General features: G+C 44.8%; 1 protein-coding gene across 4 annotated transcripts in view; it reads left to right on the top strand.

The window, feature by feature from the left end:
• The window catches only part of LOC131937891 (lipoamide acyltransferase component of branched-chain alpha-keto acid dehydrogenase complex, mitochondrial), a 32,325-nt gene extending 14,952 nt beyond the window's left edge, over positions 1-17,373 (top strand). For all 4 annotated transcript variants that reach the window (XM_059295595.1, XM_059295594.1, XM_059295593.1 and 1 more), the window contains exons 9-11: positions 6,131-6,322; positions 7,911-7,982; positions 17,074-17,373. In XM_059295595.1, the coding sequence (XP_059151578.1) occupies positions 6,131-6,322; positions 7,911-7,982; positions 17,074-17,241 (432 nt within the window). In that variant the 3' untranslated portion in view covers positions 17,242-17,373. The remainder of the gene's footprint in view (positions 1-6,130; positions 6,323-7,910; positions 7,983-17,073) is intronic.

Here is a 17,373-nt window from a genome sequence, read left to right as displayed (position 1 = left end):
GTTTCTACAAGGTCAGATCATTTGATTAGTTTCTACAAGGTCAGATCATTTGATTAGTTTCTACAAGGTCAGACCATTTGATTAGTTTCTACAAGGTCAGATCATTTGATTAGTTTCTACAAGGTCAGATCATTTGATTAGTTTCTGCAAGGTCAGATCATTAGATTAGTTTCTACAAGGTCAGATCATTTGATTAGTTTCTACAAGGTCAGATCATTTGATTAGTTTCTACAAGGTCAGACCATTTGATTAGTTTCTACAAGGTCAGATCATTTGATTAGTTTCTACAAGGTCAGATCATTTGATTAGTTTCTACAAGGTCAGATCATTTGATTAGTTTCTACAAGGTCAGATCATTTGATTAGTTTCTACAAGGTCAGATCATTTGATTAGTTTCTACAAGGTCAGATCATTTGATTAGTGTCTACAAGGTCAGATCATTTGATTAGTTTCTACAAGGTCAGATCATTTGATTAGTTTCTACAAGGTCAGATCATTTGATTAGTTTCTACAAGGTCAGATCATTTGATTAGTTTCTACAAGGTCAGATCATTTGATTAGTTTCTACAAGGTCAGATCATTTGATTAGTTTCTACAAGGTCAGACCATTTGATTAGTTTCTACAAGGTCAGATCATTTGATTAGTTTCTACAAGGTCAGATCATTTGATTAGTTTCTACAAGGTTAGATCATTTGATTAGTTTCTACAAGGTCAGATCATTTGATTAGTTTCTACAAGGTCAGACCATTTGATTAGTTTCTACAAGGTCAGACCATTTGATTAGTTTCTACAAGGTCAGATCATTTGGTTAGTTTCTACAAGGTCAGATCATTTGATTAGTTTCTACAAGGTCAGATCATTTGATTAGTTTCTACAAGGTCAGATCATTTGATTAGTTTCTACAAGGTCAGATCATTTGATTAGTTTCTACAAGGTCAGACCATTTGATTAGTTTCTACAAGGTCAGATCATTTGATTAGTTTCTACAAGGTCAGATCATTTGATTAGTTTCTGCAAGGTCAGATCATTAGATTAGTTTCTACAAGGTCAGATCATTTGATTAGTTTCTACAAGGTCAGATCATTTGATTAGTTTCTACAAGGTCAGACCATTTGATTAGTTTCTACAAGGTCAGATCATTTGATTAGTTTCTACAAGGTCAGATCATTTGATTAGTTTCTACAAGGTCAGATCATTTGATTAGTTTCTACAAGGTCAGATCATTTGATTAGTTTCTACAAGGTCAGATCATTTGATTAGTTTCTACAAGGTCAGACCATTTGATTAGTTTCTACAAGGTCAGATCATTTGATTAGTTTCTACAAGGTCAGACCATTTGATTAGTTTCTACAAGGTCAGATCATTTGATTAGTTTCTACAAGGTCAGACCATTTGATTAGTTTCTACAAGGTCAGACCATTTGATTAGTCTCTACAAGGTCAGACCATTTGATTAGTTTCTACAAGGTCAGACCATTTGATTAGTTTCTACAAGGTCAGATCATTTGATTAGTTTCTACAAGGTCAGACCATTTGATTAGTTTCTACAAGGTCAGATCATTTGATTAGTTTCTACAAGGTCAGACCATTTGATTAGTTTCTACAAGGTCAGACCATTTGATTAGTTTCTACAAGGTCAGACCATTTGATTAGTTTCTACAAGGTCAGACCATTTGATTAGTTTCTACAAGGTCAGACCATTTGATTAGTTTCTACAAGGTCAGACCATTTGATTAGTTTCTACAAGGTCAGACCATTTGATTAGTTTCTACAAGGTCAGATCATTTGATTAGTTTCTACAAGGTCAGATCATTTGATTAGTTTCTACAAGGTCAGACCATTTGATTAGTTTCTACAAGGTCAGATCATTTGATTAGTTTCTACAAGGTCAGATCATTTGATTAGTTTCTACAAGGTTAGATCATTTGATTAGTTTCTACAAGGTCAGATCATTTGATTAGTTTCTACAAGGTCAGACCATTTGATTAGTTTCTACAAGGTCAGACCATTTGATTAGTTTCTACAAGGTCAGACCATTTGATTAGCTTCTACAAGGTCAGATCATTTGATTAGCTTCTACAAGGTCAGATCATTTGATTAGTTTCTACAAGGTCAGATCATTTGATTAGTTTCTACAAGGTCAGACCATTTGATTAGTTTCTACAAGGTCAGATCATTTGATTAGTTTCTACAAGGTCAGATCATTTGATTAGTTTCTACAAGGTCAGATCATTTGATTAGTTTCTACAAGGTCAGATCATTTGATTAGTTTCTACAAGGTCAGATCATTTGATTAGTTTCTACAAGGTCAGATCATTTGATTAGTTTCTACAAGGTCAGATCATTTGATTAGTTTCTACAAGGTCAGACCATTTGATTAGTTTCTACAAGGTCAGATCATTTGATTAGTTTCTACAAGGTTAGATCATTTGATTAGTTTCTACAAGGTCAGATCATTTGATTAGTTTCTACAAGGTCAGATCATTTGATTAGATTCTACAAGGTCAGATCATTTGATTAGTTTCTACAAGGTCAGATCATTTGATTAGTTTCTACAAGGTCAGATCATTTGATTAGTTTCTACAAGGTCAGATCATTTGATTAGTTTCTACAAGGTCAGATCATTTGATTAGTTTCTACAAGGTCAGATCATTTGATTAGTTTCTACAAGGTCAGATCATTTGATTAGTGTCTACAAGGTCAGATCATTTGATTAGTTTCTACAAGGTCAGATCATTTGATTAGTTTCTACAAGGTCAGACCATTTGATTAGTTTCTACAAGGTCAGATCATTTGATTAGTTTCTACAAGGTTAGATCATTTGATTAGTTTCTACAAGGTCAGATCATTTGATTAGTTTCTACAAGGTCAGATCATTTGATTAGATTCTACAAGGTCAGATCATTTGATTAGTTTCTACAAGGTCAGATCATTTGATTAGTTTCTACAAGGTCAGATCATTTGATTAGTTTCTACAAGGTCAGATCATTTGATTAGTTTCTACAAGGTCAGATCATTTGATTAGTTTCTACAAGGTCAGATCATTTGATTAGTTTCTACAAGGTCAGATCATTTGATTAGTGTCTACAAGGTCAGATCATTTGATTAGTTTCTACAAGGTCAGATCATTTGATTAGTTTCTACAAGGTCAGATCATTTGATTAGTTTCTACAAGGTCAGACCATTTGATTAGCTTGGGGGTGACTGGAAATGTTTATTAGTTTGTGGGCATGACTTCAAATTTTAGTGGAACTCCAATTTCTCTAGTGTAATTATCATTTTACATGTAATAATTCCACAAGACTTTCAGCTATTCTGATCAATTTCATGTTCCCATCACATGAACTCAAACTTACAAATTACAATTAATCTAGATCTAGAAACTGTACTTACATTTTACCATACCCATCTTTAAAAAAATATAAGGCATAATTTAAAACAAGAGTACAACTAGATCATTACAGTTTAAATTAGCTTAAAGTTAGAATAAAATTTAATTTCCATTTTTGTATTTTGTAAAATTGTATGTTTTAAAAAGTTGTTTATAATGTAAACATTAAATTGCAATTAGGCAGATTTTCATTGTTATTTTAGAGTAACATAAACTTCTTTTATTTAAAACTAGTGTTGCCGCGGGGATAGAATAGTCTGTTGAAATATTTTAAGAGCGTTTCATCAATGCGTTACCAATCTCATATTCTTAGATATGTGATCTTGTTTTCTAAAATTGAGATATTTAAATGTAAACAATGCCTGCCCCATATATCTTGGATCCTATTTGTTGTTGCACAGGTTTACCTACACTATCGCCCAGCACGCCCCAGGTCAGGTGTGTGAAAGCCTTGAGTGTACATTGATCACTCACCGTAATAGTCTGGTAGAACACAATTTTGGCAACCACCCAGGTGTCAGGGACATAGATGGGTGCTCTCGGGAGCCCCAGGTTACACAGCCACAGGGGCACGGTGTACGACCCCTGGCTTGGTTCAATCATCAAATGTCCTGTGCCGCCATGTCAATATTGTAGGGTGCTTCTTAAAACTAACGTAGGCACATAGTGCTCACAGGATAGTCCGGGGCGTCAATTTGCACCCTACGAGGGCGCCCTGATTCGATTTGATGAACGACTTTACGACTACATCATATTCATATTCTATCGCACTCTTTAAAACAAACGTATGCACTATGGCGCTCTCAGTATAGCCCAAATGGGGGCCAAATGGCACTATGCCAGGGCGTCAAATGACGCACCTGATTCTATATAGTCAATGATTATTGCTTCCCATCATGTTTTTAGTGTATAGCCTTTTTTTAAAATGAAAGTAGATGCCATAGTGCTCACAGGGGAACTTCGGGTCAACTCCCTGGGGTTTCATCGCACTTGGATGAACGGAGTCAAACCGCATTCAACTTTTACTTTTTTAAATAACATATATAGACAAAAATTGCTCCCTCCTGGGGCGGCGCGTTAGCAAATTTTTTTTGCAGAAACCTCCCGTTGAGTATTCTCATCAACTCCCCAAAGTTTCATGCGATGGAATGAAAGGTGTAGTAATGCATACAAGACAAACAGACATACATTGCTTTTTCTTTATATTAAACAGTCATTAGTACAATAATGGTGTGAGACTGCAATAAAACACGGATAAAACATATTTAGCTCCTTTTTGTTTCATGGTCTGGTCACATACCTGATTTGTTACAGATCCTGATAACTCTGCTTAGACTACTGATATCTTTGGTTAAGATAAGCCTACTGAGATCTCTGCTTAGGATAAACCTAATGAGATATCTGCTTAGGATAAACCTAATGATATCTCAAATTAGGATAAGCCTACTGATATCTCAAATTAGGATAAGCCTACTGATATCTCTGCTTAGGATAAGCCTACTGATATCTCTGCTTAGGATGTGTCCCGGTCATGTCTGATGTTTCCCAGTCATGTCTGATGTGTCCCAGTCATGTCTGATGTGTCCCAGTCATGTCTGATGTGTCCCAGTCATGTCTGATGTGTCCCAGTCATGTCTGATGTGTCCCAGTCATGTCTGATGTGTCCCAGTCATGTCTGATGTGTCCCAGTCATGTCTGATGTGTCCCAGTCATGTCTGATGTGTCCCAGTCATGTCTGATGTGTCCCAGTCATGTCTGTGTCCCAGTCATGTCTGATGTGTCCCAGTCATGTCTGATGTGTCCCAGTCATGTCTGTGTCCCAGTCATGTCTGATGTGTCCCAGTCATGTCTGTGTTCCAGTCATGTCTGTGTCCCAGTCATGTCTGTGTCCCAGTCATGTCTGATGTGTCCCAGTCATGTCTGATGTGTCCCAGTCATGTCTGATGTGTCCCAGTCATGTCTGATGTGTCCCAGTCATGTCTGTGTCCCAGTCATGTCTGTGTCCCAGTCATGTCTGTGTCCCAGTCATGTCTGATGTGTCCCAGTCATGTCTGATGTGTCCCAGTCATGTCTGATGTGTCCCAGTCATGTCTGATGTGTCCCAGTCATGTCTGATGTGTCCCAGTCATGTCTGATGTGTCCCAGTCATGTCTGATGTGTCCCAGTCATGTCTGATGTGTCCCAGTCATGTCTGTGTCCCAGTCATGTCTGTGTCCCAGTCATGTCTGATGTGTCCCAGTCATGTCTGTGTCCCAGTCATGTCTGATGTGTTCCCAGTCATGTCTGTGTCCCAGTCATGTCTGATGTGTCCCAGTCATGTCTGATGTGTCCCAGTCATGTCTGATGTGTTCCCAGTCATGTCTGTGTCCCAGTCATGTCTGATGTGTCCCAGTCATGTCTGATGTGTCCCAGTCATGTCTGTGTCCCAGTCATGTCTGTGTCCCAGTCATGTCTGATGTGTTCCCAGTCATGTCTGTGTCCCAGTCATGTTTGATGTGTCCCAGTCATGTCTGATGTGTCCCAGTCATGTCTGTGTCCCAGTCATGTCTGTGTCCCAGTCATGTCTGTGTCCCAGTCATGTCTGATGTGTCCCAGTCATGTCTGATGTGTCCCAGTCATGTCTGATGTGTCCCAGTCATGTCTGTGTCCCAGTCATGTCTGATGTGTCCCAGTCATGTCTGATGTGTCCCAGTCATGTCTGATGTGTCCCAGTCATGTCTGATGTGTTCCCATCCTCAGGGCTCCCACAACATTGGAGTTGCCATGGATACACCTGAAGGCCTGCTTGTACCCAGCATTAAAAACGTTCAGGCTCTCTCCATCTTTGACATAGCTGTTGAACTGAACCGCCTGCAAAACTTGGGCTTGGCTGGTAAACTTGGCACAGCAGAGCTGTCAGGAACAACATTCAGTTTATCTAACATTGGAAGTGTAAGTATAGAGATGTAGCACTGGCCTACATTAGCACTGGCCTACATTAGCACTGGCCTACATTAGCACTTTCCTACTTTAGCACTGCCCTACATTAGCACTGGCCTACATTAGCACTGGCCTACGTTAGCACTGCCCTACATTAGCACTGGCCTACATTAGCACTGGCCTACATTAGCACTGGCCTACTTTAGCATTGCCCTACTTTAGCACTGGCCTACATTAGCACTGGCCTACATTAGCACTGGCCCACATTAGCACTGGCCTACATTAACACTGCCCTACATTAGCACTGCCCTACATTAGCACTGGCCTACTTTAGCATTGCCCTACATTAGCGCTGGCCTACTTTAGCACTGCTCTACATTAGCACTGGCCTGCTTTAGCACTGGCCTACTTTAGCACTGCCCTACATTAGCACTGCCCTACATTAGCACTGGCCTACTTAGCACTGGCCTACTTTAGCACTGGCCTACTTTAGCACTGGCCTACTTTAGCACTGCCCTACATTAGCACTGGCCTACATTAGCACTGGCCTACATTAGCACTGGCCTACTTTAGCACTGGCCTACATTAGCACTGGCCTACATTAGCACTGGCCTACATTAGCACTGGCCTACATTAGCACTGGCCTACATTAGCACTGGCCTACATTAGCACTGGCCTACTTTAGCACTGGCCTACTTTAGCACTGCCCTACATTAGCACTGGCCTACATTAGCACTGGCCTACTTTAGCACTGGCCTAATTTAGCACTGGCCTACATTAGCACTGGCCTACATTAGCACTGGCCTACATTAGCACTGGCCTACTTTAACACTGGCCTACATTAGCACTGGCCTACTTTAGCACTGCCCTACATTAGCACTGGCCTACATTAGCACTGGCCTACTTTAGCACTGGCCTACTTTGGCACTGGCCTACTTTAGCACTGCCCTACATTAGCACTGCCCTACATTAGCACTGGCCTACATTAGCACTGGCCTACTTTAGCATTGCCCTACTTTAGCATTGCCCTACATTAGCACTGGCCTACATTAGCACTGGCCTACATTAGCACTGGCCCACATTAGCACTGGCCTACATTAGCACTGGCCTACTTTAGCACTTTCCTACATTAGCACTAGCCTACTTTAGCACTGCCCTACTTTAGCACTGACCTACATTAGCGCTGGCCTACATTAGCGCTGCCCTACATTAGCACTGCCCTACATTAGCACTGCCCTACATTAGCACTGGCCTACTTTAGCAGTGCCCTACTTTAGCACTGCCCTACATTAGCACTGCCCTACATTAGCACTGGCCTACTTTAGCATTGCCCTACATTAGCGCTGCCCTACATTAGCACTGCCCTACATTAGCACTGGCCTACTTTAGCATTGCCCTACTTTAGCACTGGCCTACATTAGCACTGCCCTACATTAGCACTGCCCTACATTAGCACTGGCCTACTTTAGCACTGCCCTACTTTAGCACTGGCCTACTTTAGCACTGACCTACATTAGCACTGGCCTACTTTAGCACTGGCCTACATTAGCACTGCTCTACATTAGCACTTTGAACCTAGGTTTGTAAATGTTTTCCACAGATTGGTGGTACCTACGCCAGGCCTGTGATTCTCCCACCTAATGTTGCTATTGGCGCCATTGGCAAAATTCAGGTCAGTTCTCATACCTAATGCTTCGTGTCATAAGGGTTGTAACATCCCTGACACTTAACATCACACCTGACACCTACCATCCCACCTGACACCTACCATCACACCTGACACCTACCATCACACCTGACACCTACCATCACACCTGACACCTACCATCACACCTGACACCTACCATCACACCTGACACCTACCATCACACCTACCATCTCACCTGACAACTACCATCACACCTGACACCTACCATCACACCTGACACCTACCATCACACCTACCATCTCACCTGACAACTACCATCACACCTGACAACTACCATCACAACTACCATCACACCTGACACCTACCATCACACCTGACACCTACCATCACACCTGACACCTACCATCTCACCTGACACCTACCATCACACCTGACACCTACCATCATTCCTACCATCTCACCTGACAACTACCATCACACCTGACACCTACCATCACACCTGACACCTACCATCACACCTGACACCTACCATCTCACCTGACACCTACCATCACACCTACCATCTCAACTGACAACTACCATCACACCTGACACCTACCATCATTCCTACCATCACACCTGACACCTACCATCACACCTACCATCACACCTGACACCTACCATCTCACCTGACACCTACCATCACACCTGACACCTACCATCTCACCTGACACCTACCATCACATCTGACAACTACCATCACACCTGACACCTACCATCACACCTGACAACTACCATCATTCCTACCATCTCACCTGACACCTACCATCACACCTGACACCTACCATCATTCCTACCATCTCACCTGACAACTACCATCACACCTGACAACTACCATCACACCTACCATCACACCTGACAACTACCATCACACCTACCATCACACCTACCATCTCACCTGACACCTACCATCTCACCTGACACCTACCATCACACCTGACACCTACCATCACACCTGACACCTACCATCTCACCTGACACCTACCATCACACCTGACACCTACCATCACACCTACCATCTCACCTGACAACTACCATCTCACCTGACAACTACCATCACACCTACCATCACACCTGACACCTACCATCACACCTGACACCTACCATCACACCTACCATCGCACCTACCATCACACCTACCATCACACCTGACAACTACCATCACACCTACCATCACACCTACCATCTCACCTGACACCTACCATCTCACCTGACACCTACCATCACACCTGACACCTACCATCATTCCTACCATCTCATCTGACAACTACCATCACACCTACCATCACACCTGACACCTACCATCACACCTGACACCTACCATCACACCTACCATCGCACCTACCATCACACCTACCATCACACCTACCATCACATCTGACAACTACCATCACACCTACCATCACATCTGACAATTACCATCACAACTACCATCACACCAACCATCACACCTGACAACTACCATCACACCTGACAACTACCATCACACCTGACAACTACCATCACACCTACCATCCTACCTGACACCTACCATCACACCTACCATCACACCTGACAACTACCATCACACCTGACACCTACCATCACACCTGACAACTACCATCACACCTACCATCCCACCTGACACCTACCATCACACCTACCATCACACCTGACAACTACCATCACACCTGACAACTACCATCACACCTGACACCTACCATCACACCTGACAACTACCATCACATCTGACAACTACCATCACACCTACCATCTCACCTGACAACTACCATCACATCTGGCAACTACCATCACACCTACCATCACATCTCACACCTACCATCACACCTGACACCTACCATCACACCTGACACCTACCATCACACCTGACACCTACCATCTCACCTGACAACTACCATCACACCTGACACCTACCATCTCACCTGACAACTACCATCACACCTGACACCTACCATCATTCCTACCATCTCACCTGACAACTACCATCACACCTGACACCTACCATCTCACCTGACAACTACCATCACACCTGACACCTACCATCACACCTACCATCACATCTCACACCTACCATCACACCTGACACCTACCATCACACCTGACACCTACCATCTCACCTGACAACTACCATCACACCTGACAACTACCATCTCACCTGACAACTACCATCACACCTGACACCTACCATCACACCTGACACCTACCATCACACCTGGCAACTACCATCACACCTACCATCACACCTGACAACTACCATCACACCTGACAACTACCATCACACCTACCATCACACCTACCATCACACCTGACACCTATCATCACACCTACCATCACATCTCACACCTACCATCACACCTGACACCTACCATCACACCTGACACCTACCATCACACCTACCATCACATCTGACAACTACCATCACACCTACCATCACATCTCACACCTACCATCACACCTGACACCTACCATCACACCTACCATCACACCTGACAACTACCATCACACCTACCATCACATCTCACACCTACCATCACACCTGACAACTACCATCACAACTACCATCACACCTACCATCACACCTGACAACTACCATCACACCTACCATCACACCTACCATCACACCTGACAACTACCATCACAACTACCATCACACCTGACAACTACCATCACACCTGACAACTACCATCACACCTACCATCACATCTGACAACTACCATCACACCTACCATCACATCTCACACCTACCATCACACCTGACACCTACCATCACACCTGACACCTACCATCACACCTACCATCACATCTGACAACTACCATCACACCTACCATCACATCTCACACCTACCATCACACCTGACACCTACCATCACACCTACCATCACACCTGACAACTACCATCACACCTACCATCACACCTGACACCTACCATCACACCTGACAACTACCATCACAACTACCATCACACCTACCATCACACCTGACAACTACCATCACACCTACCATCACACCTACCATCACACCTGACAACTACCATCACAACTACCATCACAACTACCATCACACCTGACAACTACCATCACATCTGACAACTACCATCACACCTACCATCACATCTCACACCTACCATCACACCTGACACCTACCATCACACCTGACAACTACCATCATTCCCACCATCTCACCTGACACCTACCATCTCACCTGACACCTACCATCACACCTGACACCTACCATCACACCTACCATCGCACCTACCATCACACCTACCATCACACCTGACAACTACCATCACACCTACCATCACACCTGACAACTACCATCACACCTGACAACTACCATCTCACCTGACAACTACCATCACACCTACCATCACACCTGACAACTACCATCACACCTACCATCACACCTGACACCTACCATCACACCTACCATCACACCTACCATCACATCTGACAACTACCATCACACCTACCATCACACCTGACAACTACCATCACACCTGACAACTACCATCACACCTACCATCACATCTGACAATTACCATCACAACTACCATCACACCTACCATCACACCTACCATCACATCTGACAATTACCATCACAACTACCATCACACCTACCATCACACCTACCATCACATCTGACAATTACCATCACAACTACCATCACACCTACCATCACACCTACCATCACACCTGACAACTACCATCACACCTGACAACTACCATCACACCTACCATCACACCTGACACCTACCATCACATCTGACAATTACCATCACAACTACCATCACACCTACCATCACACCTACCATCACATCTGACAATTACCATCACAACTACCATCACACCTACCATCACACCTACCATCACATCTGACAATTACCATCACAACTACCATCACACCTACCATCACACCTGACACCTACCATCACACCTGACAACTACCATCTCACCTGACAACTACCATCACACCTACCATCACATCTGACAATTACCATCACAACTACCATCACACCTACCATCACACCTGACAACTACCATCACACCTGACAACTACCATCACACCTACCATCTCACCTGACAACTACCATCACATCTACCATCACATCTGACAACTACCATCACACCTACCATCACATCTCACACCTACCATCACACCTGACACCTACCATCACACCTGACACCTACCATCACACCTACCATCTCACCTGACAACTACCATCACATCTGACAACTACCATCACACCTACCATCACATCTCACACCTACCATCACACCTGACACCTACCATCACACCTGACACCTACCATCACACCTGACACCTACCATCTCACCTGACAACTACCATCACACCTGACACCTACCATCTCACCTGACAACTACCATCACACCTGACACCTACCATCATTCCTACCATCTCACCTGACAACTACCATCACACCTACCATCACATCTCACACCTACCATCACACCTGACACCTACCATCACAACCTGACACCTACCATCACACCTGACACCTACCATCACACCTACCATCTCACCTGACAACTACCATCACATCTGACAACTACCATCACACCTACCATCACATCTCACACCTACCATCACACCTGACACCTACCATCACACCTGACAACTACCATCACACCTGACAACTACCATCACACCTACCATCTCACCTGACAACTACCATCACACCTGACAACTACCATCACACCTACCATCTCACCTGACAACTACCATCACACCTACCATCACATCTGACAACTACCATCACAACTACCATCACACCTGACAACTACCATCACACCTACCATCACACCTGACAACTACCATCACACCTACCATCACACCTGACAACTACCATCACACCTACCATCACACCTGACACCTACCATCACAACTACCATCACACCTGACAACTACCATCTCACCTGACAACTACCATCACAACTACCATCACACCTGACAACTACCATCACACCTGACACCTACCATCACACCTACCATCACACCTGACAACTACCATCACACCTACCATCACACCTGACAACTACCATCACATCTGACAACTACCATCACACCTACCATCACACCTGACAACTACCATCACAACTACCATCACACCTGACACCTACCATCACACCTACCATCACACCTGACACCTACCATCACACCTACCATCACACCTGACAACTACCATCACACCTACCATCTCACCTGACAACTACCATCACACCTACCATCACACCTGACACCTACCATCACACCTACCATCACACCTGACAACTACCATCACACCTACCATCACACCTGACAACTACCATCACAACTACCATCACACCTGACAACTACCATCACACCTACCATCACACCTGACACCTACCATCACACCTGACAACTACCATCACACCTACCATCACACCTGACAACTACCATCACAACTACCATCACACCTGACACCTACCATCACACCTGACAACTACCATCACACCTACCATCACACCTGACAACTACCATCACACCTGACAACTACCATCACACCTACCATCTCACCTGACACCTATCATCACACCTACCATCACACCTACCATCACACCTGACACCTATCATCACACCTACCATCACACCTACCATCACACCTGACACCTATCATCACACCTACCATCACACCTACCATCACACCTACCATCACACCTGACAACTACCATCACACCTACCATCTCACCTGACACCTATCATCACACCTACCATCACACCTACCATCACACCTACCATCTCACCTGACAACTACCATCTCACCTGACAACTACCATCACACCTACCATCACACCTGACAACTACCATCACAACTACCATCACACCTGACAACTACCATCACACCTACCATCACACCTGACACCTACCATCACACCTGACAACTACCATCACACCTACCATCACACCTGACAACTACCATCACAACTACCATCACACCTGACACCTACCATCACACCTGACAACTACCATCACACCTACCATCACACCTGACAACTACCATCACACCTGACAACTACCATCACACCTACCATCTCACCTGACACCTATCATCACACCTGACAACTACCATCACACCTGACAACTACCATCACACCTACCATCACATCTGACAATTACCATCACAACTACCATCACACCTACCATCACACCTACCATCACATCTGACAATTACCATCACAACTACCATCACACCTACCATCACACCTACCATCACATCTGACAATTACCATCACAACTACCATCACACCTACCATCACACCTACCATCACACCTGACAACTACCATCACACCTGACAACTACCATCACACCTACCATCACACCTGACACCTACCATCACATCTGACAATTACCATCACAACTACCATCACACCTACCATCACACCTACCATCACATCTGACAATTACCATCACAACTACCATCACACCTACCATCACACCTACCATCACATCTGACAATTACCATCACAACTACCATCACACCTACCATCACACCTGACACCTACCATCACACCTGACAACTACCATCTCACCTGACAACTACCATCACACCTACCATCACATCTGACAATTACCATCACAACTACCATCACACCTACCATCACACCTGACAACTACCATCACACCTGACAACTACCATCACACCTACCATCTCACCTGACAACTACCATCACATCTACCATCACATCTGACAACTACCATCACACCTACCATCACATCTCACACCTACCATCACACCTGACACCTACCATCACACCTGACACCTACCATCACACCTACCATCTCACCTGACAACTACCATCACATCTGACAACTACCATCACACCTACCATCACATCTCACACCTACCATCACACCTGACACCTACCATCACACCTGACACCTACCATCACACCTGACACCTACCATCTCACCTGACAACTACCATCACACCTGACACCTACCATCATTCCTACCATCTCACCTGACAACTACCATCACACCTACCATCACATCTCACACCTACCATCACACCTGACACCTACCATCACAACCTGACACCTACCATCACACCTGACACCTACCATCACACCTACCATCTCACCTGACAACTACCATCACATCTGACAACTACCATCACACCTACCATCACATCTCACACCTACCATCACACCTGACACCTACCATCACACCTGACACCTACCATCACACCTGACACCTACCATCACACCTACCATCTCACCTGACAACTACCATCACACCTGACACCTACCATCACACCTGACACCTACCATCACACCTGACACCTACCATCACACCTACCATCTCACCTGACAACTACCATCACACCTGACAACTACCATCACAACTACCATCACACCTGACATCTACCATCACACCTGACAACTACCATCACACCTGACAACTACCATCACACCTACCATCTCACCTGACAACTACCATCACACCTGACAACTACCATCACACCTACCATCTCACCTGACAACTACCATCACACCTACCATCACATCTGACAACTACCATCACAACTACCATCACACCTGACAACTACCATCACACCTACCATCACACCTACCATCACACCTGACAACTACCATCACACCTACCATCACACCTGACAACTACCATCACACCTACCATCACACCTGACACCTACCATCACAACTACCATCACACCTGACAACTACCATCTCACCTGACAACTACCATCACAACTACCATCACACCTGACAACTACCATCACACCTGACACCTACCATCACACCTACCATCACACCTGACAACTACCATCACACCTACCATCACACCTGACAACTACCATCACATCTGACAACTACCATCACACCTACCATCACACCTGACAACTACCATCACAACTACCATCACACCTGACACCTACCATCACACCTACCATCACACCTGACACCTACCATCACACCTACCATCACACCTGACAACTACCATCACACCTACCATCTCACCTGACAACTACCATCACACCTACCATCACACCTGACACCTACCATCACACCTACCATCACACCTGACAACTACCATCACACCTACCATCACACCTGACAACTACCATCACACCTACCATCACACCTGACAACTACCATCACACCTACCATCACACCTGACAACTACCATCACATCTGACAACTACCATCACACCTACCATCACACCTGACAACTACCATCACAACTACCATCACACCTGACACCTACCATCACACCTGACAACTACCATCACAACTACCATCACACCTGACACCTACCATCACACCTGACAACTACCATCACACCTACCATCACACCTGACAACTACCATCACACCTGACAACTACCATCACACCTACCATCTCACCTGACACCTATCATCACACCTACCATCACACCTACCATCACACCTGACACCTATCATCACACCTACCATCACACCTACCATCACACCTGACACCTATCATCACACCTACCATCACACCTACCATCACACCTACCATCACACCTGACAACTACCATCACACCTACCATCTCACCTGACACCTATCATCACACCTACCATCACACCTACCATCACACCTGACACCTATCATCACACCTACCATCACACCTACCATCACACCTACCATCACACCTGACAACTACCATCACACCTACCATCTCACCTGACACCTATCATCACACCTACCATCACACCTACCATCACACCTACCATCTCACCTGACAACTACCATCTCACCTGACAACTACCATCACACCTACCATCACACCTGACACCTATCATCACACCTACCATCACACCTACCATCACACCTGACACCTACCATTACACCTGACACCTACCATCACACCTGACACCTACCATTACACCTGACACCTACCATCACATCTGACAACTACCATCTCACCTGACACCTACCATCACACCTGACACCTACCATCACACCTGACACCTACCATCACACCTGACAACTACCATCACACCTACATCACACCTGACACCTGTCATACAGCCTGTCATCCATTGGCCAGGTGCTGCCACGTTTTGATGAAGAGGGCCAGTTGAAGAAAGTTCACGTGCTGAATGTCAGCTGGAGCGCAGACCATCGTGTGATAGATGGCGCCACTATAGCCAGGTTCTCCAACCTATGGAAGTCCTACCTGGAGGACCCCACCACTTTTCTGCTCAGTTTGAAATAAAAGCTGAGTGGGAGTGGACCATTGGGGGGGTGGGGAGGCTCACTGACACCACCCAGCCACCCATTGGTCACTTTATCTAACCAGAGATTTTCTCAGCTTGATAGATATTACACAGTCTGGCAACATTTTCTC

This window comes from Physella acuta, unplaced genomic scaffold (genome assembly GCF_028476545.2).
Source record: "Physella acuta isolate Inbredline_101_S28 unplaced genomic scaffold, ASM2847654v3 ptg000225l, whole genome shotgun sequence".
Taxonomy (NCBI): domain Eukaryota; kingdom Metazoa; phylum Mollusca; class Gastropoda; family Physidae; genus Physella; species Physella acuta.
The sequence above is the reverse complement of the archived record's forward strand: the minus strand, read 5'-3'. Positions and strand labels throughout refer to the sequence as shown.